The sequence below is a fragment of the Miniopterus natalensis genome, chromosome 3 (genome assembly GCF_054644295.1).
Source record: "Miniopterus natalensis isolate mMinNat1 chromosome 3, mMinNat1.hap1, whole genome shotgun sequence".
Classification (NCBI taxonomy): Eukaryota; Metazoa; Chordata; class Mammalia; order Chiroptera; family Miniopteridae; genus Miniopterus; species Miniopterus natalensis.
The window spans coordinates 88,340,369-88,367,055 of record NC_142083.1 but is presented as its reverse complement, the minus strand read 5'-3'; the positions used below and the strand labels follow the sequence as shown (position 1 = coordinate 88,367,055).

General features: G+C 47.0%; 2 protein-coding genes across 2 annotated transcripts; one reads left to right on the top strand and one right to left on the bottom strand.

Moving 5' to 3' along the window:
- Nucleotides 1–590: 590 nt before the first annotated feature.
- TMEM186 (transmembrane protein 186) lies at nt 591–3,241 on the bottom strand. Its single transcript, XM_016199395.2, is given in 3 exon segments — nt 591–1,919; nt 2,976–3,010; nt 3,013–3,241. Coding segments are annotated over 3 exon segments (900 nt in total). The 3' UTR covers nt 591–1,283.
- Nucleotides 3,201–25,771, top strand: PMM2 (phosphomannomutase 2). The gene is made up of 8 exons (XM_016199388.2): nt 3,201–3,305; nt 8,252–8,363; nt 11,326–11,402; nt 12,052–12,143; nt 15,508–15,607; nt 15,718–15,793; nt 16,989–17,104; nt 24,275–25,771. Exons 1-8 carry the CDS (start codon nt 3,240–3,242, stop codon nt 24,374–24,376), a joined length of 741 nt encoding a protein of 246 aa, XP_016054874.1. The 5' UTR covers nt 3,201–3,239; the 3' UTR covers nt 24,377–25,771.
- Nucleotides 25,772–26,687: the final 916 nt, after the last annotated feature.

Sequence of the window (26,687 nt, the reverse complement as noted above, 5' to 3'; positions counted from 1 at the left end):
CTGCGTGAGCAGGCCACACATCAAAATGGAAGCTCTTTCATGCCAAGGCTGCTGAGAATCCAGGCTCTCACCTCCCAGTGTGGTGAGACTGGAATTCCAGGCAGCGACTGTCGACTGGGTCATGGGCCTGGGTAACAGTATTATTTTTTTATTTTATTTTTAAATTTTATTGTTTAAAATATTACAGATGTCCCTTTTTCTCCCCAATGACCCGTTCCACCCCGTTCCTTCCCCCTCCCCAGTCCCTCTCCCCACCATTGTCCATGGGTAACAGTATTTTTGAAAAGCTCTCCAGGTGATTCTGCACATGGAGCCAGGGTCGGAGAACCTATTCTTTAGGCAAAAAATTTGGCCCAGAAACACAAAGTCCACAGAGGCATCCGACGTGAGAGCCCCCAGACCTCTGGGTAGTGAACCCTGTCTCAGTAGGGGTGCTATGCTTGCTTAGGTGACACTTCCGTCCCAGTCGAGCAGTTACCATCTGGCAGAAGGAAATGACCCACCTCTAGGCTTCATCCCAGTCCTGTCTGCTGCTGGGCACCACCACAACATCATCTCTGAGCTAACACTTAACGTTTGCTCTTGCCTGCTGAGTTTGCAAAGCACTTGACATTTATTATTTAATGTCAACCCATCCTACGAGACAGGCAGGACTTCCCATGTTACAAATGTGAAAAACAAGGCTCAGAGAGACTCAGTTACCTGCCCCAGGACAGGGAATTAAGAACGAACAGAACCCAAGTCTTCCGACTCCAAATCCTGTGTTCCCTCCGCCACACCCATCTCCCCATTCCACAGCACTGTATGTAAAGTGAACTGGGCACAGCTTCTTCCAAGAACAGACTCTTAACATACACTTCTGGCCATTACCTAACTATCATACACAAGTATGGTAAGAATTTGCACTAAGGCCCAGCTGGTGTGAACCAGGTTACAGTTTGATTCCTGGAAAGGGCACATGCCGGGTTGTAGGCTCAATCCCCAGTAGGGGGCATGCAGGAGGCAGCCAATCAGTGACTATCATCATTCATGTTTCTATCTCTCCCTCTGAAATAAATAAAACATTTTAAAAAAAGAAAAAGAATTTGCAGTAAGGCCGCTTTCCTAAACTGGGATACTAGTATCTGCCTCATGAATTTCCTCATTCCAACAGATGAGTCTCCCATGGGCCCTGGTGAATTCTCCAGCTATCAGATCCCCTGCTTTAGCCTCACGCACACCCTCAGCCTTCAGTCGGAAATCCAGGTGGCCCAGGGGTACCTGGAAGCCCAGTGTCCCATTGTTCACTTGAGCGTGTCCAGCACCCCAAACACCTGTGTGAAACGCTCTCTGTCCAGGATGCGTCCATAGCGCAGGGTGAGGTAGAAGGTCTGCTTCCCACTGTACTGCTGGATCCGAACGAAAAGCTCCTGGGGCCGGTCCTGTGTTTCCGTCATAGGGATCACTTCAGTCACCGGGCAGTATGTGTCCTGCCGCCAGCCCCAGAAGGTCAGGTGGGCCACCCGCAGCATGGTGCCTGATTCGTTCACGTACAGGATACCCACCAGCCGCCGGAAGAAATAGCTCATCCAATACAGCATGGCCAGAGCGAAGCCAGCTATCCCACCCACGAGGCACAGGTTGTTGAAAGTCATGAGGCCCTGGGAGTACCAGTAAAAGCCAGGTGGCAGGGCAGCCACTGTAAGGGCTGTCTGTGCCACCTTCAGCTTAGACAAGTACCCAAAGGCCCTGATGGCATCGAACCGGTAGATCATCTGGAATTTCTCTGTCTCTGTGCCTGGTGGTTTCTCCTTCGAGGTGGGTGACCTGCTCCCTACCCACCTCCTAAAATCCTGCCCATTGCAGCACTGCAGCCCGTAGAGAGGCCTTCCCCACACAGCTGGCCCTGGCAACCGCGGCACAGCTCGGACGAGGGCAGCCTGGAAGGGAGACAAGAGACCATTTCTGTCAAAGAACTCAACCATGCTCATCACACAATGAACATCTACAAAGCATCTTACATGGGAGCTCCCGCCAATCTTGTGTGGTCACTATTATCTCCAAAGGGAAAGGGAAAGCCAGATGCTCTACCCTGTGTGATCTTCACAAAAGCTGTGTGAAATAGGAACCACTACTTTCACTTTACCACTGAGGTAAGCTAAACCTAGAGAAGGTAAGAAATTTACCCAAAGACACACAGCCAGTGAGTGGGGCAGAGTCTGACTCTCAGGGTCCTCCTTCCTCCAGGCAGTTCAAGTAAGTACAGGAAGGAGGCACAGCCTTCATTCATTAAATACCTAGGGAAAGACAACTCTGAGCGGGGCACTGGCTCCATAAGGCTGGGTGAACAATTCCCCAAGCAGGAAACGGAACAGTCACTGTCCCAGTGGAGGGAGAACAATCCGTTAGATATTTAGCACAATAACTTTCCGAGTCTCTGTCAGATGCTGAAGGGAACGTCATCTCGGTGCTGGAGGAAACGTGTTTTCTTAGCCTAATTAGCCGGAGGGGGAAGAATGGAGGAGGAGAGAGGGATGAAGGCACCAAACAAAGGCACGAGGGCTTTATTAGGTGCAAAGTTCCACACCTGGAGTAGTCACAGCGAAAGCTGCTTTGGAACCAGATCTGGGTCCCAGTCCAGACTCCTAAGGTCACCAGCTGTGGATCCTGGGGCAAGTTACGCCACCTCCCTAGGCCTCAGTATATTCATCTTTCAAATGGGGATTCAGAATATACTGAGACGATGGCTCCAAAGCCCTCAAGAGCACTTGATGGGCCTGGCGCACGGTGAGCGCCCTGCGAGCTTTGGCATCGCGGTAGTGGACGCACGTGACCCGAGCGCAGAGGAAGCCCGGGAATAACAAATCGTAACCCACGCCGGAAGGCCCTCCGGGGCACTCTTCTCACGACCTCACGCATCGGCCAGCCTGTCCCAGGCCTGACCCCGACCCGAAAAGCGCGTCGCCTCCCTCAGTCCCCACCAGCCGCCTTCCTACCATGGCTCGGCCGCCAGCTGCGCGCTCCCACCTGCAGTCGGGATCTCTAAGAGCGCATGCTCGGCCGCAACGGGACTGCGTGAGGAACGTTGCATTCTGGGATTTGTGGTCCGGAGAGAATAGCTGACGCGGATCCCAGGCGTTGTGGGAATGGATTCTCCTCCTCCCGACGTGCCCTGCAGCACGGGGGCTGGACCCGGAAGTTCCGGGCCGAGTTCCTGGTGCGGGCGGGTCACGTCAGGTGAGGCAGTAGGGTCTGGAGACATGGCGGCGCCCGGCCCAGCGCTCTGCCTCTTCGACGTGGACGGGACCCTGACGGCCCCGCGGCAGGTAGGCGGCGCCCTGCGGGCGGGAGGCAACAGGTGCAGAGTCTCCGGCTGTCCCCACACGGGGCTGACGACCACCCAGGGTGGGCCCCGAGGGGTGGCTGAGCACCGCCTACTTCCTCTGGCGGGGCTGAACTCTATTCCGGGGGCCCTGGAGGGATGAGACGGAAGACCTCAGGGTACTTGGAGATGGGACAGGCCGAAAAACTTTTTTTTTTTTTCTCTCTCTGTTACACTTTGATCGAAAAACTCTTGAGAGTAAGAAACTTGTATTGGGATGGGAAATGCAGTTCTGGACTCGCCCTCAGCCCGAGGTTTGAACCACTGCTCAGCCGCCTTACCAGTTAGGTGCCCTCCTCATTCTGTCACCTGTCGGATGTGCCTTGTATCCTGATATGGAAAACATGGGTTTCCAGGTCGAAAAGACCCAGTAGAGCCTCAACTTGTCCTCTCGGCAGCAGTGTGACTTTCAGCAAGTCACTTAACCACTGCGCCTCAGAATCTATGTTTTTCAATGGGGAGGTTACCAACCTGTTCCATATGGTGTTAGTCAGGGTCGAATGAAATCAAACAAGTTCATGAAAGTTACTTGGCTAACAGTAGGCTCTGTTCAGTACTAAATAAATACTAAATAAATAGCACCACCATCATCCCCTTCTCCAGCCCCTGCAGTGGGTCTTGGGTGATCAAGGAGACCTACCTAGATTGTTACAGGCTTCCTGTTGAGAGCCTCCCTGGACTCCTGGAAACTTGCCTCCCACTTCCAGATTTTGCTGCCACAGGCACAGATAGGTGTCAGTTAAGATCCACATTTGTGATTAAGCTCACTCTGACTTCCTCCTTTTACCAATTGGTCACCCAACAGCAGCTGATCGAACTTGAGGCCCAAGTGGCCTCACTAGCTTCGAGTTCTGTATCTACCCCACCTTAATTTTGGCCGGGTGGTAGCAGTGTTGTGCTTCAGAATTCCACATCAAGTGTGCGTGACCTTAGACGGGTCATTTTACCTTTCTGAGCCACATGTTCAATGTATCTAATGAAGATACTCAACTGCAAGTTCTCCAAAGGCTTCTTTGCACTGTGAAATTTAGTGATCAACACACATTTGTGTGTCAGCAATTCATTGTTTGTCAGGAGTCAGATAGCAAATACTTTTGTCTTCGCCAACCATATGGTGTGTAGTAACTACTCGACTTTAGTGCAAAAGCTGCCATAAACCATACGTAGACACAGCATGGCTGTGTTCCAGTAAAACTTTATTACAAAAACACACAGCTGCTTAATTGGGCCCATTGGCCGTAATGGTTTAGGGTTTACATGCCAAACCTTTTTACACTCTGTTATTGGACCCTCTCAACCTTTCTTTCATCCCAAGTAGGATAGTTGTTACTATCCTTTTTTTTTTTTTTTTTTTTTTAGTGTTTTTATTGATTTTTTTTTTTTTTAGAGAGAGAAAGAAAAAAAACAAGAAAGAAAGAAACCCGATCGGCTGCTTCCGGCTCGCACCCCAACTGGGGATTGAGCTCACAACCTGGGCATTTGCCCCGACCAGGAATTGAACTGGGCAACATTTCGGTGCATGGGATGGCACTCAACCAACTGACCACACTCGCTAAGGCTACTAACCTTTTAAACATAAGGAAACAGACTCAAGATCATCTTGATTTCAAACTGCAGATCTGGTATCAGTCGCTGGACCTCAGGGCATTGTATTTGCTAAGTTTACCATTTTCTGCCATTGTTCTAAGGTGGAAGTGATATGCCACTCAGGAAATTGCTTCTGATTCCCAGAAGGGATCAGGTTATGTAAGCACAATGTATGAAGTGGCAACAAAACCAGGCAGCAACCCACATTGGAAGCATGATATTCTTTTCAATGAACATGAATCATTTAACACTCAAAAAAAAATGTGTAATTTAAAAGAGAATTGATTCTATGTGCTGGGGACTATGTAAAAAATAAAAATATTTTAATAACATCCATTCATTATCAAACCTTTTCCTTCCTCAATAAATGCATTCTCAAACATTGATAAGCACAAGGAAGTAGGAGAATGGGTTATCTTTTCTTGAAGGTGATGAAACAGGATATGACCTAAACAGGTAAATTCTAGTTAGAATGGAGTCCAGAGCTTTGCACATTTCACTGTTGCAGTAGAATTTTGTTGTACTGTGTAATTGCCTTAGAAATGACATTTCATCTAAAAACAGGTGAGACTTAGAACAAAAGCCTGCAAAAAGAAGGGGAGCTTCAACCTGGGTGAATTGTTTTCCAGCTAAAAAATCATGAGAAATTTAAAACATATTTGAACCACTGAAAAAGTAGTACACAGAACAGCCATATCCCCACCACTTAAATTCGTCGTCACATCTAAGAAAACTTACCAATTCCATGGTATTCCTTAATACCCTAATCCAAGGTTCGGCAAACTTTTTTCTGTAAAAGGCCAGGTAGTAAACAGCTGAGGCTTCACAGGCCATGTAGTCTCTGTCACTACTCAGCTCTTGTTGTTGCCATGGACACTACATAAATGAATGGACATGGCTATGTTCCAGTCATACTTTACCGAAAAACAGGCAGTGGCTCATTCTGGCCCACTGTTCCTATCATGTTGACTCTTCCACTATTCCCTTCAGTTTTCCTTAATTGTCCCAAAAGAGTCTTTTATAATTGTCTTTTTTTCCAGAAGGAGAATTTTTAACATTTTTCCACCTTAATTTCAAGCTTTTGGATCTTGCTCTGTGTTTTATTTCGTCGTCTAGGGTGATTGATAAAGAATTCCTTGTAATTATCAATACAAGACTTATTTGGGGAACCACACAGCAATTTTGCTTTAAGGATCTGTCCTGCAGTGGGATGTAGTTTAGATCCCCTGTTGTGGTCACAAGCAGCTGGGTCTTATTTCCTGTTAAAAAATACTGGCTGCCACCTGGAAGTGAAAGGGCACCTTCTACAACCCATTCACATTGCAGAACAGGCCTGACAGCTGACCACATACCATTTAGCTCATCAGTATGCACAAGGGTAAGATACAATTTTCCCCTTAGGCTTCTGTTTGAAGATGGAAGTATTGTTAGTGTTGTTATAGAGCTGTTCTTGTTAGTGTTGCATTTTTAATATTTTGCAATCAAAGGAGTCTTCCCTACTTCCCCCCATTCTGACGTCAAGACTGAGGAAACCACTTGGGGGCTTCAGGGACTCCTTTTCATGGTCACTGACTCATCTACGCTGCTGGTGCTAGATTTTGTCTACTAGGTCAAGATTCCATTGGAAGGTGGAAAAAAGATTGAGCTTTATTTACATCCTTCTGTACAATTTTATATGATTAGTCATGTGTATGTACTACTCTAAAAAAATTGTTTTAAGAAAAAGAGAGGATTGAACTCTAGATGTTTATATGCTGAAGCTGCCTGAAGTGGTTGGTTTTACTTTTGTTTTTAATATCTGGGAACTTTATTTGTAAAGATATTCCATATAAGTATTACCAGATGGGGACTGGGTCCAGAGCGGGTCTCCCTGGGGCTGGCTGGTAGTGTGGGTGCAGGAAAGATTTCACAACACAAGTCCAAGTGGTTTAGAGAGTGTTTATTAAAGCTCGGGGCAGTAAAACAAAGGAAGGGCTTATGGTAGGAAGAAGCAACAGGATAGAGCTTAGGCGGGGCTGCTTTGGCTCCCTAGAAACGTTCTAGGAAAGAAGTGAGCCACTCTGGGCTGCATGAACTCATGAGATATAAAAGTCACAGTGATAAAAGTGAGCCAAGGCGGGGCTGCTGTTAGCTGACTGGAAAGTCAGAGAAAATGGGGGCCTTGGAGATAGGTTCAGGGGGTAAGCCAGGGACTAGCTGCCACTGCCCGCTCCTCCCTTGGTTGCAAGTCTCCTGCGGTCCCTTGGAGTTTAGGAGAAAGTAGAGATACGCACCTAAGAAAGAAAGGCCAGAGAGTACTGTGGATCCTTTGTCTTGAGACTTTTTATCTTTCTTTAGCCCTGGGAATCCTAGGAAGGGTCTTAACAGAATATTCATTAGCTTTCCAGGTGTGTCCTTCAATATATTGATTCTTCAAAATGTGGCCATAGAGGGGTCAGGGTTATTTTCTGGTTAGTTTCTTTTTTTTAAAACATCCAAGAGGGACCAGGACCAAGGCTGGTCTGCCCCAGGACTGTCTGGAATGTGGAAACCATTTGTTCCTAAGTGTCCTTGGTTTGGGAAGATAAAGCCTTGAGTTTCATTAGCTGGCTGTAAATTGCTCAAATTGTTGGGCCTTGTTTAATTATTTTGTTTCAGTTTTGCTTATGTCGCTTGTCAAGGAATTTGTCTAGCTTCTTACTTTCCTGCCTTATGAGTGCACAATTAAGATAGTTAAAAGTAATGATATAAGACTTAAAAATTGTGATTTGTGTTAATACAGGGATACCTTTTCATCTTAGTTTATAATTTCTTTTGAATTAGCACACAGTTTGGAATTTAAAGAGCATAAAATTATACTGTTGAAACCACTGTTTATAGGTGTGAGCATTTCTTTTAGGAGAGACTAAAAAAATCTAGTGATCTTTTAGGCTTTTTTTGTATAATTATAGTAGACCAAGTCTGAACTTCCTTTTTAATCTGATTATGTTATTTTGCTTTAACATCAATAACTTAAATCCATCTGTGGACTACAATGTAGCATTTGAAAGGAAGCATATAGCCAGGTATATAAATGCATAGAAAAATAGCTGGAACAGTACACAAACACTGTTAATATACTGTGGGTTTTAAATAAGGTAGAAATAAGTTAAATTTAACAAGTTCTTTCTGGTAAAAAATTGATGTCTCAAAATGATACTAAAATATTTGGACTTATCTACAGAATTGGCATTTATGAAAGTAAGGGTTCTATTATTCTTGTGATTGTAGTCTCCTGATTACTTTGTGGTTTGTAACTATTGTATTTTCCTTTTTGAAATGTAGAAAATTACCAAAGAAATGGATGACTTTCTACAAAAATTGAGGCAGAAGGTCAAAATTGGAGTAGTAGGAGGCTCGGACTTTGAGAAAGTGCAGGAGCAACTGGGAAATGATGGTAAATTATACGTTGCTAATTACATTTTGGTAAAAGATTAACTTCTTATGAGGATATTGAGACCTGTAGCCATGAAGTATCAAAAGCAGCCCTGAATTTCCCTCACCTCTGCTTCCTTGTTTAGGGAAACATTTTCCCTCTTTACTTTCCTTTTTTTTTAAGATACATCTTTTTTTATTTCAGAGAGAGGAAAGGAGGGGGAGAGGGAGAGAGAGATGAAAGAGTCATTGATCGGCTGCCTCCTGCACACCCCCAACTGGGGATCAAGCCTGCAACCTGGGCATGTGCCCTGACCGGGAATTGAACCCCGATCGCCTGGATCCTAGGTCGGTGCTCAGCCACTGAGCCACGCCCGGCCGGGCTACTTTCCTATTTTTAATCCTATAAATAAATTTCTGGAGTTGCTGATGGAACACTTGGTACTCAGCTACATGGGTAGATCAACTAGAAGTGTGAGTGTCTGTGTCTTTGCCTGTCGTACTTGTCCCCATCCATTGCCCTTCTAGCCTCAGCTCAGGCCTTATCTCCTGACTGTCCTCACCCAGGCTTCGAGGTGCCCTCTGGGTCTAGGGGCCTCCTCTCTGTTGCCCTAACACAATATTTCCCAGAGTTCCCTTAGACATGAGTCACCCAGGCTCCTCTCCCACCTACTGAACCACAATCCCCAACACAGGACCCCAGGAAGCTGAAGATTCTTATGGGCCTTTCACTGGAGATTCTGACTCAATAAGTCTACAGAGCCAGGGAAACATAATTTAGAACGTATTTTAGCAACTACCCCCAGGAGATACTAATGCATAGCCTGTTAGTGTAGCACTCTCTGATCATTGGAAACTAGTTATAAATTTGTTTTGAAGACTACTGTGGATTATTCATCTCATAGCCCCAGTGCCTCCAGGGTGCCTGGCCTGTGAGAAAGAGTGGGTGGAAAGATAGATGAATTGGTCATTCTTTTCATCACTGTTGACATTTTTGTAACTAAGCAAAGAGTTCTGTCCACTCAGTGCTTCAGATAGCCAATTACTCTGACCAGGGTGCAGTGAAAGGAATTGACATTTATTGTATAGCACCGCACAGTGGGGACCAGGCAGCTTGTGCTGAAAAAACCTGAACTCCCAAAGGTTTACAGACAAGAGGTTTTACAGAGCAAAAATCATGAGTAATTGTGAGTAGAGTCCAGGGTGGTGGGCTGTGCTGGTAGTCAGTTCCTGTGCAAGCTTTAGCAATTGATTTATTAAGCTTCTGGTGGCATCCTGTCCGGGTCTGTGTGACTATGGCCAGGTGGTCTTGAACAGAAGGAGAGGTCTATAAGACATCTTGGGGTTGTGAGTCAGTGACATTATCTTAAGAGTAGAAAGAAAAGAACAGAGCTATAAATTTCATGTTTAACAGGTTAAACATTCTTCTGTTAGCTTTTATTGATTTTAGAGAGCAAAGAAGGGGGGGGGGAGAGAGAGAGAGAAAGAAACATTAGTGTGAGAGAGAAACATCGATTGGTTGTGTCCCGTATGTCCCCTGACCAGGAATCGAACCCACAATCTCTGGGTACATGGGATGACACTCCAACTAACTAAGCCATCTGGCCAGGGCTCTTCTGTTATCTTAAGCAGACATATATACCTTCTGAAACTTGTTTTACAGGTAGGCCTACAGACCCCAGGACATGACTCTTAAGAAGGGCTAATTTAGTAACTTCAAAAGCTAAGTCCTAATATATCTAGTCTTTTATGATTTGGGCCAGATAATTCTCTATTGTGGGGACTGTCCTGTGCACTGCAGATGTTTAGATAGCATTCCTAGCCTCTACCCACTTGATGCCAGTAGCGCCCTCACCCCTGGTATGACAATCAAAAATGTCTCCGGAGCGTGGCTGGTATGGCTCAGTTGTTGAGCGTCAACCTGTGAACCAAAAGGTCACCAGTTTGATTCCTAGCCAGGGCACATGCCCGGGTTGAGGGCTCATCCCTAGTGGGCGGCTTGCAGGAGGCAGCCGATTGATGTTTCTCTCTCATCAATGTTTCTATCTCTCTTTCCTTCTCCTTTCCTCTCTCTAAAAAAATCAATAAATAAAGGATTTACTTTAAAAAATAAAGTAAATAAAAAATGTCTTCAGACATTCCCAAATGTCCTCTAAAGGCAAAAACACCCCCAGTGGAGAACCACTGAACTAGGTGTAATATCTTACAGTCCAAACGGTGTAGGTGTGTTTATTGGACCAATAGAGAGTAATCTCTGTATTCCTTTTAAAACTCTCTGTTCCCCTTACACTTAATTTTCCTTCTAGATGCTCTGCTTAGAAACACTAAACAACAGATCCCGGGAGTCTGCAGTTTCATCATCTTGGCAATGCTAATTCACAGGAGGAGCGGAGCGGGAGCTGTCATTCACTCTCATCTTCCTTTACAGACAGGCAGGCTGAAGGCAGACACATGAAGTGGCCCATCACCACCAAGTCTAATCTCCAGCCTAGTCAGCATCTTTTAAATACGTAATGAAAAGCGTGGTTGGCATGGCTCAGAGGTTGAGCATAGACCTATGATCCAGGAGATCGAGGTTTGATTCCCTGTCAGGGCACATGCCTGGGTCAAAGACTCGATCCCCGGCAGCGAGTGTGCAGGAGGCAGCTGATCAGTGACTATCTCTCATCATTGATGTTTCTCTCTCTCTCCCCCTTTCTCTCTCTGAAATCAAAAAAGACATACTTAAAAAAAAATATATATATATATATATATACATATATATATATATATATATATATATATATATATATATGTAATGAAGAGCCTTTAAAAAACCTTAAGGAGCTTTTTCTCACTCTCCCAGTCTGTGAAGATGAGGTATTCTTTCAGAGTCCTTACTGGAGTTTAGCAGTTTTATTGGTGATACATGTTAATCAAGAAATAGGAGCACAAGTTCCAGTTCATTGCATTCTGACTTTTGTTTTGTTTTATTTTGGTTGCAGTGGTTGAAAAATATGATTATGTGTTTCCAGAAAATGGCCTGGTGGCATACAAAGATGGGAAACTCTTGTGTAAACAGGTAGGTTCTTGAGTATCCACACTACTGTCTTCTACTAGTGAATGTTTTCTAAAAGGGTATTTCACTTGACCAACTCTGGGGAAGTATATTTGGGAGCTGAGGAACAGGTGGGAATGACTCTTCACCCTGTATTTTTTACACTTTGAATGTTGAACCCTGGGACTAGTACATATTCCAAATTGTTAACTATATTTTCATAATTGTTTTTTAAGGGTATTTAATCTAATATCTATTATGATAGCAGAGACTGGGGCAAGCTGCATCACCACAAGCATATTAAGAAGTACTGTGTAGCTCTTGTTGGTATTAAGATCATTCTGTTCAGATATGATATATGAAAAAGCCAGAGTGGAACAAATATGTTTTCTGTCAGTGTTTTGACTGAATAAGCTCTTTGGGCCTCCATTAAGCATCTGAAAGAGAATGGGTACAAAAATCTTGATTAATGAAGCAGAAAATGCTTTTGACTAAGCCCTTTCCGGTTTGCCTCCCGTTCTCAAGCAGGGAACAAAGGGAAAGAAGGAAAAAGGCGGTGGGGTGTGTCACCCTCACTGCCACATCAGCCTAGCGACTCGACTGACAGTGGCTGAAGACCATTTAAAAACGCCTCCCACTGAATCAAGTAACTGCACTATTTTCTTTATCCTAGAATATTCAAGGTCACTTGGGTGAGGCCCTAATCCAGGACTTAATCAACTACTGTTTGAGCTACATTGCGAAAATTAAACTCCCAAAGAAGAGGTGGGTTTGCTTTTAGCAAGAGGCTCCAGTGAAATGTGGAGTGATGTCGTTGGTGGGTTGGTGATCTTTTCTTTTAATCCTCATCTGTGGATATTGCTTTTTCGGAGGGCGTGGGAGGGAGAGAGGGAGAAAGATCGATGTGAGAGAGACACATCAATTGGTTGCCTCCCTCACACCTCCCAAGCAGGGCCAGGGATCAAACCCTCAACCAAGGCACATGCCCCTGGCCGAAATCCAATCCAGGACCCTTCAGTCTGCAGGCCAGCGCTCTGTCCACTAGCCAAACTGGCTAGGGCTGGTGATCTTTTAAGTCCAAAGCCCAGTGCTTAATAAAGAATCACTAGAGCCCTGGCCAGTGTGGCTCAGTTGGTCAAGCAACATCCCATCAGAGCACATGCCCAGGTTGTGGGTTTGATCCCCAGTAAGGGTGCATACAGGAGGCAACCAATCGATGTTTCTCTCTCTCTCTCTAAAAAAAAAAAAAAAAAATCACTTAAAAAAAAAACAGAGCATCATTGGAAAAGGCAGTGGTAGAATTATGTAAACAATGGCATGTCCGCTTGATGGAAATTGAAAATGATATGGTTTCAAAGGCTGCCGGTTAGGGGAAATGCCTGTGAATCAGCAATGTGAAAAAACAACAACATAAACCCCAGACCTGGAAGTCCCAAACTGGAGGCCCTCAGACCAGATCTCACACAAAGCCACATTTGCTTGGCCCACAGTGTCAAATCATATCTGAATTAGTCACTATCATTTAGAAGTCTGATTTCACATTTTGAAATATCTGGATTTCAGGCTTCTGTTGCATTTGAAGACCCGACAACTGGATGCCATGCCCACACCCCCAGTCTTTCACAGGCTATTTCTCATTTTTCTCACCTCTTGGATTCTGTTATCTCAATTCCCATTTTTAATGCTTTTTAAAAAAATCCTCACTCAAGGATATGTTTTTATTGATTTTAGAGGGAGAGGGAGAGACAGAGAGAGGTAAACATCAATTGGATGCCTCTGGTATATGCCCTAACTGGATGAAACCCACAACCTGGGTATGTGCCCTGACCAGGAATCGAACCCTGGACTCTTCAGTGCACTGGAGGACACTACTACCAACTGAGCCACACCAGCCAGGGCCCCATTTTTAAATAACAATACGTGCATGCCCAAAGTGAAAAGATGGGCAGGCAGTGGACACGGGTTAGCTGCGGCTGTTTCTTGGTGGTGAGGATACAGGTAGTTTCTTTGAAATACGTTTCACTTTCTTCTTAGTGTTCTGCACCTCATATGTAACACCTTAGTGACCAGAGGGGAAACAGTTTTTAAATGGCAGTTATATTTCAGGACAATGCTGCACTTTTGAGACTATCAGAATTGATGGGACAAGTGCCCCTGCTCAGCACCTCCACTCAGAGGGCAAGAGCCCGCCACCGCTGCCTGCAGGATGCGCTGGGGCTTCCCTTTTCCAATCAGTCCCATAGGATGAGACAGGCTGGACTCAGCCCGCAGCTGGGTGAGGACACGTGGGGGTTTGTTATCCTGCTCTGTCTACTTTTGTATATATTAGAAATTCTCCACAGTATAAAAAGTGAAACTATGTCATATATCCCAGGTCAGCTTAGTCTTTACTTTAGACTAAGCATTAAGGAAGAATACAAAAAGATAAGACAGAATCCTGTCTTCAGACAGGTATCACCTAGCCATGTCTGACATGGCTGGTGAGTTCAGCAGGCAGAGCTGATACCCGCCTTGATCAGCATTTGCCCACATTCCTAGCAGTACTAGCTGCATGCCCCTTGTAGGTCAGGCAGGTGCAGTAAGACTTCTGGGAGGAGTGGGATGCTTGGCAAACTGCTTTAATCCTGATTTTTAGAACAGAAGGCTTTCTAAGGGGCATCAGCCTCCCTCCATGCTGTGGGAAGGACAGTAATACTGTGTCCTTGAGGTGGGGAAAAATAATTAAGCCTTTTTTCTGATAGTGTAAGACCCACAACCCTAGGGTCGCCCTGGGAATGATCACCAGTCCCCACCCCCCAATGTACATGTAGAAGGTGCAAGGGACAGGGCTGGTCTGTACTGACCCCCAGGTGGGGGATTTTGAGAAAGTATCCTAGGTGCACATGTTCTACCACTTGCTTCTCTGCAAGTGAAGCCTGGCGAGGGAAAGGAGCTGGGATTGCAGTTTTACTGTCTCTACTTTACTTGCTGAGTAGTCACTGCTTCCCAGTATACAGATTACTTTTACATAAACTGGTAATGTGATTTTCACAAGACCCTTCAAAGGTAACCAGAGCCAGAGCTGAGAGCCCCTTTCTGAGGCTCAGAGAGAGCCCAGAGTCGCACAGCCTAGTAACAGCTGGCCTTGGCCCTGAGTAGGGTCCTTGGCTCTGCACTCGGCCTGTGTCCTCTGAGTATTTACAAGTGGCTGGTGGGACATCATGGCTGTGGGACTGAAGTAGCAGAAGGGTTCCAGGGAGAATGTGTCAGAGCCTCAGAAGTGTCCGTGTTAGAATCAGAAGACACTCAGGGCACAGTCTGTCACAAAACACTTCAGTTGCATTTGTCAGAATAAATATTTTATTAGTTATTTGAGTTTTTAAGAAGCTCTTTTTGAGACTGAAACTGGAAACATGATGGGGGAAAGTGTTTTTAAAAACATCTTCATTTGAGTTAACTAAAAAAATGCCAGGCTTTTCTCATTTTCTTTGGTCAGATCAGACTGTTAGGAACAATCTGCAGTGGGTACCTTTTACTTCCTCAGCTATTCACGAGGCTCGTGGGGTGATTCTCAGAGCCGTTCCCTGTGACACGTTGCCTGGTAAAATTTGTGTCTCAAGAAGTCACTAGCAAAGTTGTCTGGGACATGCATTTTCAAACTCCTCAGGGAACTTGGAGAGCTGATCATTATTTTCATAGCTTTGGGTTAACTATAAATTCTCTGCCCAACCCCAGCACTGTCCAACAGAAATACAATGTGAGGCACACGTGTAATTTTAAGTTTTCTGTAGCCACGTTAAAAAAGAAAAAAACAAAGGAACTGGTGAAATTAATTTTAATATATTTCATTTAGCCCTATATTCAAAATATAATTATTTTAACATAGTCAACATAAAACATTTTAGTGATGATTACATTACTTTTCCTACTGTCTTTGAAATCTAATCTCAATTCAGATTAGCCACAGTTCAAGGCTCAGCAGCCACATGTGGCTCATGGCTGCCATGAGGCCTAGAACAGCTCTGAAATGTGGATCACACCAGCCTCTGCCTTTTGCAATCACCCAACTTTTTTAGCCTGTTTATCCATCTATAATGTTGCCCAAATAAATAATGTGACTCTGGAACCTCTGTCCGCTTTTCCTCTCCAGGGGCACTTTCATTGAATTCCGAAATGGGATGTTAAATGTGTCCCCTATTGGAAGAAGCTGCAGCCAAGAAGAACGCATTGAATTCTATGAACTCGATAAAGTGAGTTTTTCTGAAATATCCTAGGTTTGTGAAGATAAGAGGTGCCACTTTGTGGCCATAGTTAAAGTGTGCAACGCAATAGACAATCGATATCTTTTTGTTTTTCTCAGAAAGAAAATATACGACAAAAATTTGTAGCAGATCTGCGGAAAGAGTTTGCAGGAAAAGGCCTTGCGTTTTCCATAGGTATTGTATATTCAGATGGGTGTCAAGCTTTGCCAGGAATTCATAGTGGGCTCGTGCATGCTTGAGATTGGACTGTGCCGTTTGAAGGTGGGCAGGAGGATTTGAGAAATCCATCTGTAGGGAAAACCACTCTCCTGTGTAATGGGCCACGGCAGAGACTTGCCCAGCTAGGAAATGACCCCCAGGCTGCTGGGCTTGGCTGTAAATTCTTACCCAGCAGGAGCCTTCCTCCCTGCATTTCTCCTCCTGGTCAAAAGTAAGAGCATCTTGTCTAATGAAGAGTAAGAGCTTACCCTCACCCTTTGGGCAGAAGACAGGCCTGTGAGTGAACTCCACAGCAGAGAGATGGAATGGGGGCCTCTTAGATAAGTTAGACTGAATAAGACGGCAGCTCAGTTGGTTCTGCAAATCAAGAAACTGAGGCCCAGAAAGGAAAAGGGACTCGTCTAGGTTAACTATGATGGACCAGCACACGAGTGCTTCTGGTGGCTGGTACAGACTTCCTCCCACACTGATGTCTCAGGCTTGTTTTTTGGTAGAATATGCCTGTCAAATGCCTCAAGCAAGCTGATCTCTCCTGTCAATGCCAATGAGTCATTACTCACAGCCCTCTCATTTTACTAGCACTAATAAATGTGTGGGCTGTGGGGAGGCTGGCATTGCAGAGGGGTTATGTCTAATAGATGAACGGGTGGGTTTTTAAGTAATCTTGAACTGTGAGATGAACGTCTTTCTGACAGCTTTGAAAGGGTTTTTGTTGAGGGTAAAAGCTGCCTGTAAATCACCTCCCGTGCGCTTTCCATTTTCCTGCAAGAGGAGCTGGATGCAGCGGCTTCCGCTGAGCGGTGCTAGCTGGAGATGAGCACAACTGAATGGGGCTCTTATCAGATTTCCCCCAGCTGGTCATTTAAACCCTCTCGCCTGACAGAGCACTTAAATGCAAATGCATCCCTCACTCTGAGCCGGCGCTCTGGGTCTCACTTTTAGGTTTTGGGTGAAATAATGTTGGAAAAACACCTAAGGTGGAATGAACTTCTAGAACCTAGCCCTAAAGAAGTATAAGTAGCAGACTTGAGTGTTAAAAATCAACTGTGGCCATCAGTCACTGACAGGCTCAATTGCACATTCTTTCTGGTGACAGGTCATTAGCCTCCTTTTCACCTTCAGCTTGTGTGTTTCCCTCCCCACTTGGCAGGAGGCCAGATCAGCATTGATGTCTTTCCTGATGGATGGGACAAGAGGTACTGCCTGGGACATGTGGAAAATGACGGCTATAAGACCATTTATTTCTTTGGAGACAAAACCATGCCAGTGAGTATGGAAGTGTTTTTGCAGTTTCATTGTCCGGTTTGGGCTTGAAGGGGAGAAATAGACAAGTGGGCTTTTTCCCTTCACCCACACTTTACCCACCGGCCCAACTCCAACTGAGAGATGCTTTTGTCCTGGAGAAGGGTGTGATTAAGGCTCCCTCCCCTCCGTGCTCAGATACCTGACACCTCAGCTGAGGTGAGACAAGCCTGAGCCTTTTGAATTAAACATTGCCCTCCCCAGTGCCTTCCAGAGCACCTGGCCTGGGGTATTGTCAGAGGCTCCTTGCCTTTCAGAGCCCTCCCCACAGCTTCCCCCCCTGCCCCCCCCTGCAGTATTTTGTTTCCCAGAGGCCCTCATTTAGGTTGTGCACTAGGAGTCCTAAGTGAGAGGAGGACAAGGAATCTCAAATCGGGAATTCAGGAGCGGGCACTGGGGACACTTATGAGGTGGGGGTGAGTCCTGGTCATCTCACACACAGGGTACAGGAGCTGTCCCAGCAGGTGTGGGAAGTCCCTAGCCCAGGACTCAATCTAAACTCCAACTGAGAGCACACCCCTGTGCTGAAGGCCAGCACCAGCAGGAGGAATCTCTGGGAGGAATTTCCTCAGAGCCATCGTGGCAGCAGAGCAAGGCTCTCCTTAGGGCGGGTGGGTCCCCAAGAGGTTGTCACTGTGAGGCCCGAGGGAGGCTCAGCACCAGGTGTTCACTGCCTAGTCTTGGGCTCAGTGTCTCCCTTTAAATTCCTCTCGCCCTCTGTGCCCTTCAGTGGTTATCTTGCCATCAGATGTCCTGGGCCCTACTGCAGTCAGCAGGTGCATCATAAATGCTGCATAGAGACTTTTTTATGCCTTCCCTCTCTGGTCCACTCTAGAAAACTTGTTTTTTTCCTGCTAAGATCTATCCCGGGTGGCTCTGCCTTTCAGCATGTAAGGGACTTCAGGATACCTACTTGCATGTCCTTTCAAAATTATAAAACCAGGGTTCAGTAAGGGTAACTAACTTGCCCAAGGTCACACAGTTAATGTAAGAGCCGGTGGCACCAGAACAAACTCCCTGCTCTTTAAATGAGTATACTTTCTAGCCAGCAAACCCTCTCTCCAGCTGGTGGGAAAGAGTTTAAGTCCCAGGTGAACATGGTGCTCTTCAGGAGTGTATCAGTCAGCCTTTTTCTTACGACAGGGAACTGGTTTATAATCACATCCCTCATCGCAGTGCTCTGGATGCAGCGATGCTTGAGTGCAGGCTTTGAAGAAAGTAAGCTAATGAAATTGCACGCAGGATCTAAGGAAGCTTCTTCAGTGCCTCCAAATGGGTGCCATTTCCTACAGCCTGAGGAGAGAGCTATGAGACAGGCGGAAACACCTTCTGTGAGGATGATGTTCTTGCTGTGTGTAGATAGCCATCAGAAACCTAGGTGGGGCTTTGCACAGTGGAATGGAGTTCTTGAGTGAATCACAAAATGACTTCTTTGGGGAATTCTGCCTTTGGGAATTAGTTTTCTATTCTGTTTAACCACTGCATTACCACACTCAAGTCTGTTTCTCTAAATCTTACCTGCTTTTAAAAGGATACTATTCAGTGGAGGTTCCCCCACCCCCATTCTCTGGTAATATGCATTCATTGTAGAAAATTAGAAAAAGTATGAAGGAGAAAGTATAAGTCACTTATAGTCACAGCTGATGTGCCTCCAGGCTTTTCTCTCTGTACAAATATCAACCTAAGTGTGGGATCCCTGCATGTTCATTGTTTTATTCTCTGTTTTTGTTCTCTTACCATATTTTATTTCCCCCATGTTAGTGAGTTCTTTGCCAACAAAATTTTAATGGCTGTATAGCATTCCATTACTTGGTCATAGTTCATTCACCCGTTTCCCTAGTAGAGGCACCGTGGATCGTGGCTTCTTGCTGTTGTAACTAACACTGGTCAACATTCTCGCATCATGCTTTGCCCTCATCTCTGACCCTTCTTGTCAGTGGTTTCCTGGAAATGGGAGTGAACAGTCCAGCCATCTAAACCTTTTAACAACATGTCGATTCTTAAAATTGTAGGCACAGAGCTGTTTAAATACTAGCTTTAAATGTTTTTTCATATTCGGGGATAGACATTTTGAAAGTTGTCTTCTCTCTGTGCATCAAGGCTATGTTTTTGCTGTTTCCAGGGAAGTGGCACCTGAGCTAAGAGCTGTCAGCAAGAGGCCACATCCCTGCCAAGCACCCCTGGCTCAGAGGCCTGCCTACTGCTCCTCTCTCCCAGACACACAGCCTCTTCTGATAGGATCCAATGTTATACAAAGGTCCCGCCTGCTTTGAGCACCTCAGAGAGCAGAGTAAAGAAGGGAGACAGACCTTGGCCCTTGCTTTTCTAAATACTTGTCAGCCCAGAAAACCTTCTCATCCTTCCCATCAGCCACAGGAGCCAGGGTCTGTGAAGACTCAGCTGAGTTCAGCTTAGAGGCAGAGGGGACAACATGGTTTGTTGCAGGGAAGGAGGTGGCCAGGGCTCAAAAGGACATGACCCAGACTGTTCTGCATGGCTTTCCAGGGGCTGCACTAGCCACATCACCCCCAGTCTTTCTGAATTCTTAGGCAGAACAATTCCTGCATGTCCAGTGCTTTTTGGCTTCAGGGCAGTTGTGGCATGAAAACATTCTAACACTTTGTGAACCACTTATTGACCCTTTAACTCAGCAGTTCCACTTTGAGTTGGACCAGATCAGAGGTTCTCAACCTGGCTGAGGACCCCGCTGGCTCCCTGTGGGAGGACAGGAAGCAGGATGCTGTACAGGGACCATGGGCTGCTGGTGTTCACCGGTGTCCCTGCTGTGCTGCCTGCCTTCTAGACACCAGAATCCATGGCCTCGCTGGTCCTGAGAACAGGACAGTGGCTGAGGGGACAAGCCCTGAGAAAGGACCCTCCTCTGCCACAGCTTCTTTGGTCAGGGAGACCCAGGCCTCAGGCCTCCTGGAGTGTGGCTGGCCTTGCAGAGTCCCCAGCACAACCACTTCTGTCAGAATCAGTGTCACCTGTGTGCCCGCCCATGCCAAGTCCCACACGCAGTTCTAAGCCCTGTTTATGTATGAGGGAATGGTGCTGGAGCCATCAGCAGACACCCAGAGTCACCCCAGGGACATAGCTGGACTGCCAGCTCACTCTCCACCACACCTTAAGTGTGTTCATCACTGAATGCTAAGCCCCTAGTCTTCAGCCCTGAAGTACATGAGAGTCACCCTTTCACTTTCCAAACATGGTAACTCTAGGCCAGGCGGTTTTTGTTGTTTTTTTTTTAAAGCATAAATGTTTACTTTTTTCAAGGAAAATTTGGTACAGTTATCTAAGGGCATTTATTTACTATTTTGAACATTCTAGAAGTATATATTTCACTGCTGACCACTTGGTTACAGCAGGCACCTCCCAGCAGTGAGCTGCCGCCCTCCACTCCACAGAAGCAAATGCTCTGGCCCGCCATTTAGCCTCTGCGCCTTTCAGAGGCCTTATTACCAGTGTCCCTGCCTAGGGACACGCCTCTTTATAAAAAGTATTTCTTATTTCATATACAAAACACCACTTGGCAGACTGAGGTCCAAAATGGAAAGAAAAATAAATTTATCCTAGTTCTGTAAGTTATCAGGAGTAAAATCAACTTTTCTCCTTGCCTTGTTACAAGGAAATAGAATTATTATTTTTTCTCTATCAGGAATCAGGACAGGAGCTTTGATGACCCCATAGATACAAAGTTGCTCACTGGTTCAAGTTCTTGCCGAAGATATTAAGAAGTAAGAAATCGGCTCATTTTTCTGTACAATTTAAAGAAGTATTTGCAGGACATGTAGGAGTTACAGGGTATGTTGTAGGCCCTTGTGACAATATTTAAAAGAACTCCCATTTAAAATAACCCGTCTCAGGGGTAAAGAAATCGCTATCATCCCTGAGAAAAAGGGAAAGTCATAGGTGCTTTTACTTGTTGGTAGAAGCCACTAGAAAGGAGTTCAGTCCAGCTCTAGCTTCTTCTCAGAGAATTGATATAAACTGCAGCCAGTGAGAGGTGCCTCAGAGACTCCCAGCTAAATGTAGCTAGTAGTTTTAGTAGTCACTTTGCAAAACCTTAAATTTAACTACACAACTGAACAGTCTCCATTTTGAAATGTGAGACTATCTTGAGAGGATGCTATGGGACATGAAACTGTTGGGCACAGGAGAATTTTTTAAATGTTTGCTGATTATGCAGGAGGAAAGGAAAGGGGGGGCTATGTAGTGGGGATTGTGAGAAAGGCAGGGCAGAGCTGTAGTCACAAGCTGGGCCATGCTTCTTGCTAAGTCAGGGGGCCTCTGGGCATTCGTATGCTAGCTCTCACTCATATTGATACAAACCTGCTGCTGAAAGGTAAAATTAAGAACTTTCAAACTAATTTGAGTCTTTTGAAGAATAAATGATAGAAACCATTTTGGCTTCTTAAGGAGCCCCTCAGCCCCCTCCCCTGGTGTCTGAACCCTGCAGACCCTGCCTTCAGGTTCTTCCCCATGCCTTTGCCTGCTAGGGATTTAAATACTCATGGGCGGTGTGCGCTGAGCTGTGACCTCTCCTTTGGGCTGATACACTCTAAGGAGAGTATGATCATGGTCATTCATCCTTTTGCCCCTTCACTCCCTTCATCTCTCTGAGGAACCAGGTTTTGTTTGGGATCCTGGAAGCTGGGCTTCCCCCACTGGAGTCCAGTAACCTTTGGTGCACATGCAAATCTAGTGTTTGAAGTTTCAGGTGGCCTGAGGCCTCGCTATTCTAGAGGGCAGTGCTCACAGCTCTATGTTTTGGCTGTGCTTCTCCCTCCCTCCCACTCTGGTTTGCAAGCTCTGTGCAGCCACCCCTGCGAAGGAGGCAGCTGGGCGGGTCCTCTGGCCGGAGGGAAAGGATGGTAGGGGTTGGGGGGTTTGTGGTGCAGACACTTCGCTGCCCTCTGAAGACAAGTGGAGCTGTAAAGGGACCCGGAAGCCCAGCCCAGCTGGGGGAGGTTTTAATTCTCTCTGGACCTGGCTTCCTTACAAGTGGGTGAGTTACACAGTGGCTCCCAGCCCCACCCCAGCAGGACCATGGGAGACTCATGCCAAATTAGGCATTTATCAGTACACGTCTGTCCCCGAATGTGACATCCTCTCCAGGGAGGGGCAGGCGCAGCAGCTGTGAAGCATCTTGCTTCAGAGGTCACTCTCCCCAGCTAGTGGCTTCTGTCCTCATGGTGCACCCTGGCTGGCTGCAGGGGCTTCCTACCCACTCTGCTGCTGTTTCCTCACACCCATCCATTCTCTAGAAAGATCCTGCTGTACGTGAACCTCATTGTGTCCTGGGGTGCGGCTTTCTGGTGGCTTCACAGAAAATCCCAGGTCCTTACCCTTATCTTCCAGACCTTCTGGGGCCTGGCCCTGCTGGCCCCTCCAGCCACGCATTGCCTATAGATAGCCAGTCACACGGCTTGTCCCCTTACTTCCTCGGGTCTCTGCTCCAAGGCCCCTCCCGTCCCTCTGGCTTCCCTTCCCCTCTGTTCTGTGCAGCTCTCTCCCATGGCCGACCAAGCTGGAAAGCAGCCCTTTTGTCATTTGGTTTTGTTTGCTGCCACTGTATCTCCAGTTGCTGAAACTACGCCAGGCAGGGAGCAGTTGCCCCACCAGGCTTGTGGGGTTAGTAGGTAACTAATACTTCCTCCCTCCTAAGTCCGTGAGTGACGGAGTGAGCGTGTCCCAGACAGACGTTTGCTTTTCTTTTGAATGTAGTCCTCTGTGGTGTTTACCTACCAGGCCATTTCTAAGAGAATCATAGGAATTACTATAAGTAGTTCCACATTTGCTTGCTTAGGTAGCATATGCTGGCCGGGAAACTCAGGGCCTCTGAACGACCAGAGGATAGCAGGCTCCCGGGCCACACTGGGAAAGGGCATTCATGGCTCCCCCACCCACCCAGCATACCTTGCCCCTGGCAGCGTCCTCTCCAGAAATCTTGAACTTTGTTTCCCCCCAAGGAAAGCCATCTGCTTGGGGATGGGTTGTTCTTAAGGTATGAGAGAGGCAGTAATTTCAGGTGTCAGTCAACCCTTTAAAAAGATGTCAGATTTTCCTACAGAATCTTTATGAGAAGAACCCATTTTCTTAGCAGTTATTTTCATTGTATGATAAGCTAATTGATGTTTTCCAAGATTTCGAGTGAGACTGCCTATCCAGTTTTACGAGAAAAGTGTAGGAAATTCCTTGAGAAGAGAAGCAGGGGCTTTCCCCCTACGGCACTTGGCAGGAAGCCCAATTTATTTACCTGAGGCCAGCAGGATGGGACTCAGAGTCACAGGACACCTCCCCACCCCCACAGCGGCATGCCCAGTCCTCCCAGATACGTGCCCTTGCACAAGCAGTCTTGCCTTCAGCTCCTGGAGGTGCACCAGATAAAATACTGTGAAAACACCCAGAAAGACGAATTAGGTGCTATTGCTGCCACAGATTGCTTCCTGGGGCCTTACCCAGATCCCTTGGTCTCATCAACTCCTCCTCCCAGCCCTGTGGTGAGGTTCCTCCATTCCCCATTTTACAAGGGGAGAGTTGCCCAAAGAACCCCCTAGTCAGTGGTAGAACCAGGATCTAAACCCAAGCCACCTGGCTCAGACAGCCACATGGGGCTGTTTCCATTTAAATAAATCTGTCAAATTCAGTTCCTGGTCCACTGGCCATAGGGCAAGTGCTGCCTAGTCACATGTGGTGAGTGGCCCATCAGCTCAGAGACGGCCGTGTCCATCGTCACAGGAGATTCCAAGCACAGAGCTGCTCTGACTGCCTGGCCTGCCACACTCCCTGTGGCTTGTAAGGGAAGTCCAGGTACACAGTGGAGACAAATTGATGGTACTGAGAATTCTGTCACCTGCTGAGCTTGCTTGCCTTATAGCAGAATGAGCCTTAGATCTTCACTGGAACATCGTGAGTTCTTTCATCCGCATAATTACATGTTCCCAGCGGAGTCACAGTTCAGGAGAAGGTGGTAAACCCTTTCTCAGTGGTGACTGTCTCTGTTTCCAGAGGAACAAGGTAACTGGAGAAACCCTCCCTGCCGGCACAAAGGCAGGTCCCTCATTTCTCTGGCAGCCCCAGCCCCAGGGCTGCTGCAGCAGCAACAGCTGCATCTGCTTTATGTCTCTGCAGGGCGGGAATGACCATGAGATCTTCACAGACCCAAGGACCATGGGCTACAGTGTGATGGCACCCGATGACACGCGCAGGATCTGTGAAGAGCTCTTCTCCTAATGCTCCTTCCCATGGGAGAGGAGGGAGGCCCAGCTGACAAGCCTAAAAGGGTCATTTGGTGGCCAAGCCCGGATCCCTCCCTCCCATGCCCACAGGACATTCACGACTATCCAACCGAGGACAGAAATTTTAAAACCTGAAATGCAATACCTGCTGAGTGTCAGCTTGGTGGGAGCTTTGAGACCAGGGCACTGTTATCATCAGACAGTGTGAAGCTAAGTGACTGTGTGGCCTCTGTTTTCCCACCTCACTTCCTGTTTGAGAGCCACAAACCTTGGCGTGGCCTGTGGGTGGCTGGCTGGCCAAGACAACTCTCCTGAAGGAATCTGCACCTCTGCCGGCTTAGTACACAGGTTAGCTCAGTGTTCACTGCACATTAAGGAGCTGGTTCTCTGTCCATCAAGATGGGAGGAAATAGGTCCCAACAGGCCTGTTGAGAGTCGGCTCTGAGCCCAGGTTCAGAGACTAATTTGGGTGTCACACTTCACCAAAAAGCCTTCTCACTGGACCTGGCTGGGCTTCCTGGGGGCCTGATTTGCCTCAAGTTTCTCAGGGATTGGGTGGGTGAAAGCCACAATAATGAACAGAACAGAAGCTGCCCTATTTCTCAGCAGGTCTTTGAATAAATAAGCACTTGGACCCTGGCCCTCACCCAGACAGCCTCAAGGCTAGGAGCGGCCATGGTTTGCTTGGGGCCCTCCCTTCCTCCTACCCAGGTTCTCCAAATTCCTTGTGAAATGGGAAGGCATCTCCAGGCCCTAATCCAGAACAGGGTGGAGACAGCTTTCCCCGGCAACAGTTAACATGTACTTCTTAGCATCTGGAAACGTTGGGACCGTGAGCCTGCCACAGATTGGTGCAGGGGCCGGGGTTTCGACCTGAATCCATGTGCTTTGCACCCTCCACCTTCCTGCCCCACCAGGTGCTTTCGTCACAGAGGAACCTGGTTTCCCCCAGACCTGGCCCCGGGCTTCTCTCAGCTCTGGGTCAGTCTGCCTGCCCCCATTTACCACACGGTTGACAATTCTTAACTGTTCCCAGGATGTGCCATCCGGTGGCATCTTCCCTTGTTGAAGTATTTTGCAAATGACCTTTCAAAGGTATTTTGTAATGACCTTTCAAAATGAAAAGTAGCAAATTAAATTGATTTTATTGTTTCTCATTCTGATTACTTTTCATGTCAACCTGTTTGCTCTTCTGTCAGATGGGATACAGTCCCTATCATGTCCCACCTAGGTGAGTTCATTTCAGAGCCCTTGGAATGTGTGAGGGCGCTATCACTAACTCAGGTAACCCCCAGGAGCCCTGTAAGCAGGACTCTTGGCCCTACTTTACAGGTGAGGATGAGCTGTCATTCCCTCAGCCTTGCGGCGTTCGCAGGATAGACACCATCACCAGAATCATAAACGTGTGTCTAAGTGTTGAGCAAGAGGGAAACAGGTTGCACCCGAGCAGCCTGCGGCTGGGAAGAAAGCAGGTCCCATCCCAGCACTGCAGAAGCTGACGGGTTACTTAGCCCTGGGCGCAAGGTCACTCATGGGTGGAGGGCACCGCAGGTGGCTGTTGGAGTGAGAGGCCACCGGGAAGGCCCTTCTGAACCTTGTGAGGAGCCTAAACCTGATCCTGAGGAGGAGCTGGAGGAGGCCCAAGACCTGCGTGACAGCTGAGTGGGGAGTGATGAAGGCCCGCAGAGCAGATGTGGGGTCAGGAAGGGCGGAGCGTAGGTGGTTTTGAATCACTTCCTTTTCAAGAACTGCTTCCTCTTCCCCAAGTGCTCCTGGATCTCAGCTCTGGCAGGCACCTGGGCCAGGCCTCAGGCCCCTTCCACCTCTGCCCCCACAGCCCCACTCCCATGTTCTGGAACCCACCCACCATGCCCTCCCCTGCAGTTGGTCCCCAGCATCACCTGCAGTTTTTTGCCAAGGCCCCCCGCATGCCACCTGTGCAACATTCCCTTCGTGTACAACGTCCACAAATACGGTTTTGAGCTAAATGCCTACTTTGGCCTCTCCCTAAACAGGTTCAATGGGCTGGTCCTAGTTTTTCCTAATACACTGGGTTTTCTTGTTTGTTTTTAGTTCAGAGAGGAATTGTTGTTCCATTTATTTGTGCCTTCACTGGTTGATTCTTGTATGTGCCCTGACCAGGGATTGAACCTGCAACCTTGGCGTAATTGGGACGACACTCTAACCAACTAAGCTACCAGGCAGGGCCTTTCCTAATACACTTTGAAAATCAATGTATTCTTATAACGTTTACCTCTACACCTCCCCTGGGAAACACTGGCCCAGGAACGCTTCCCAGCCTGACA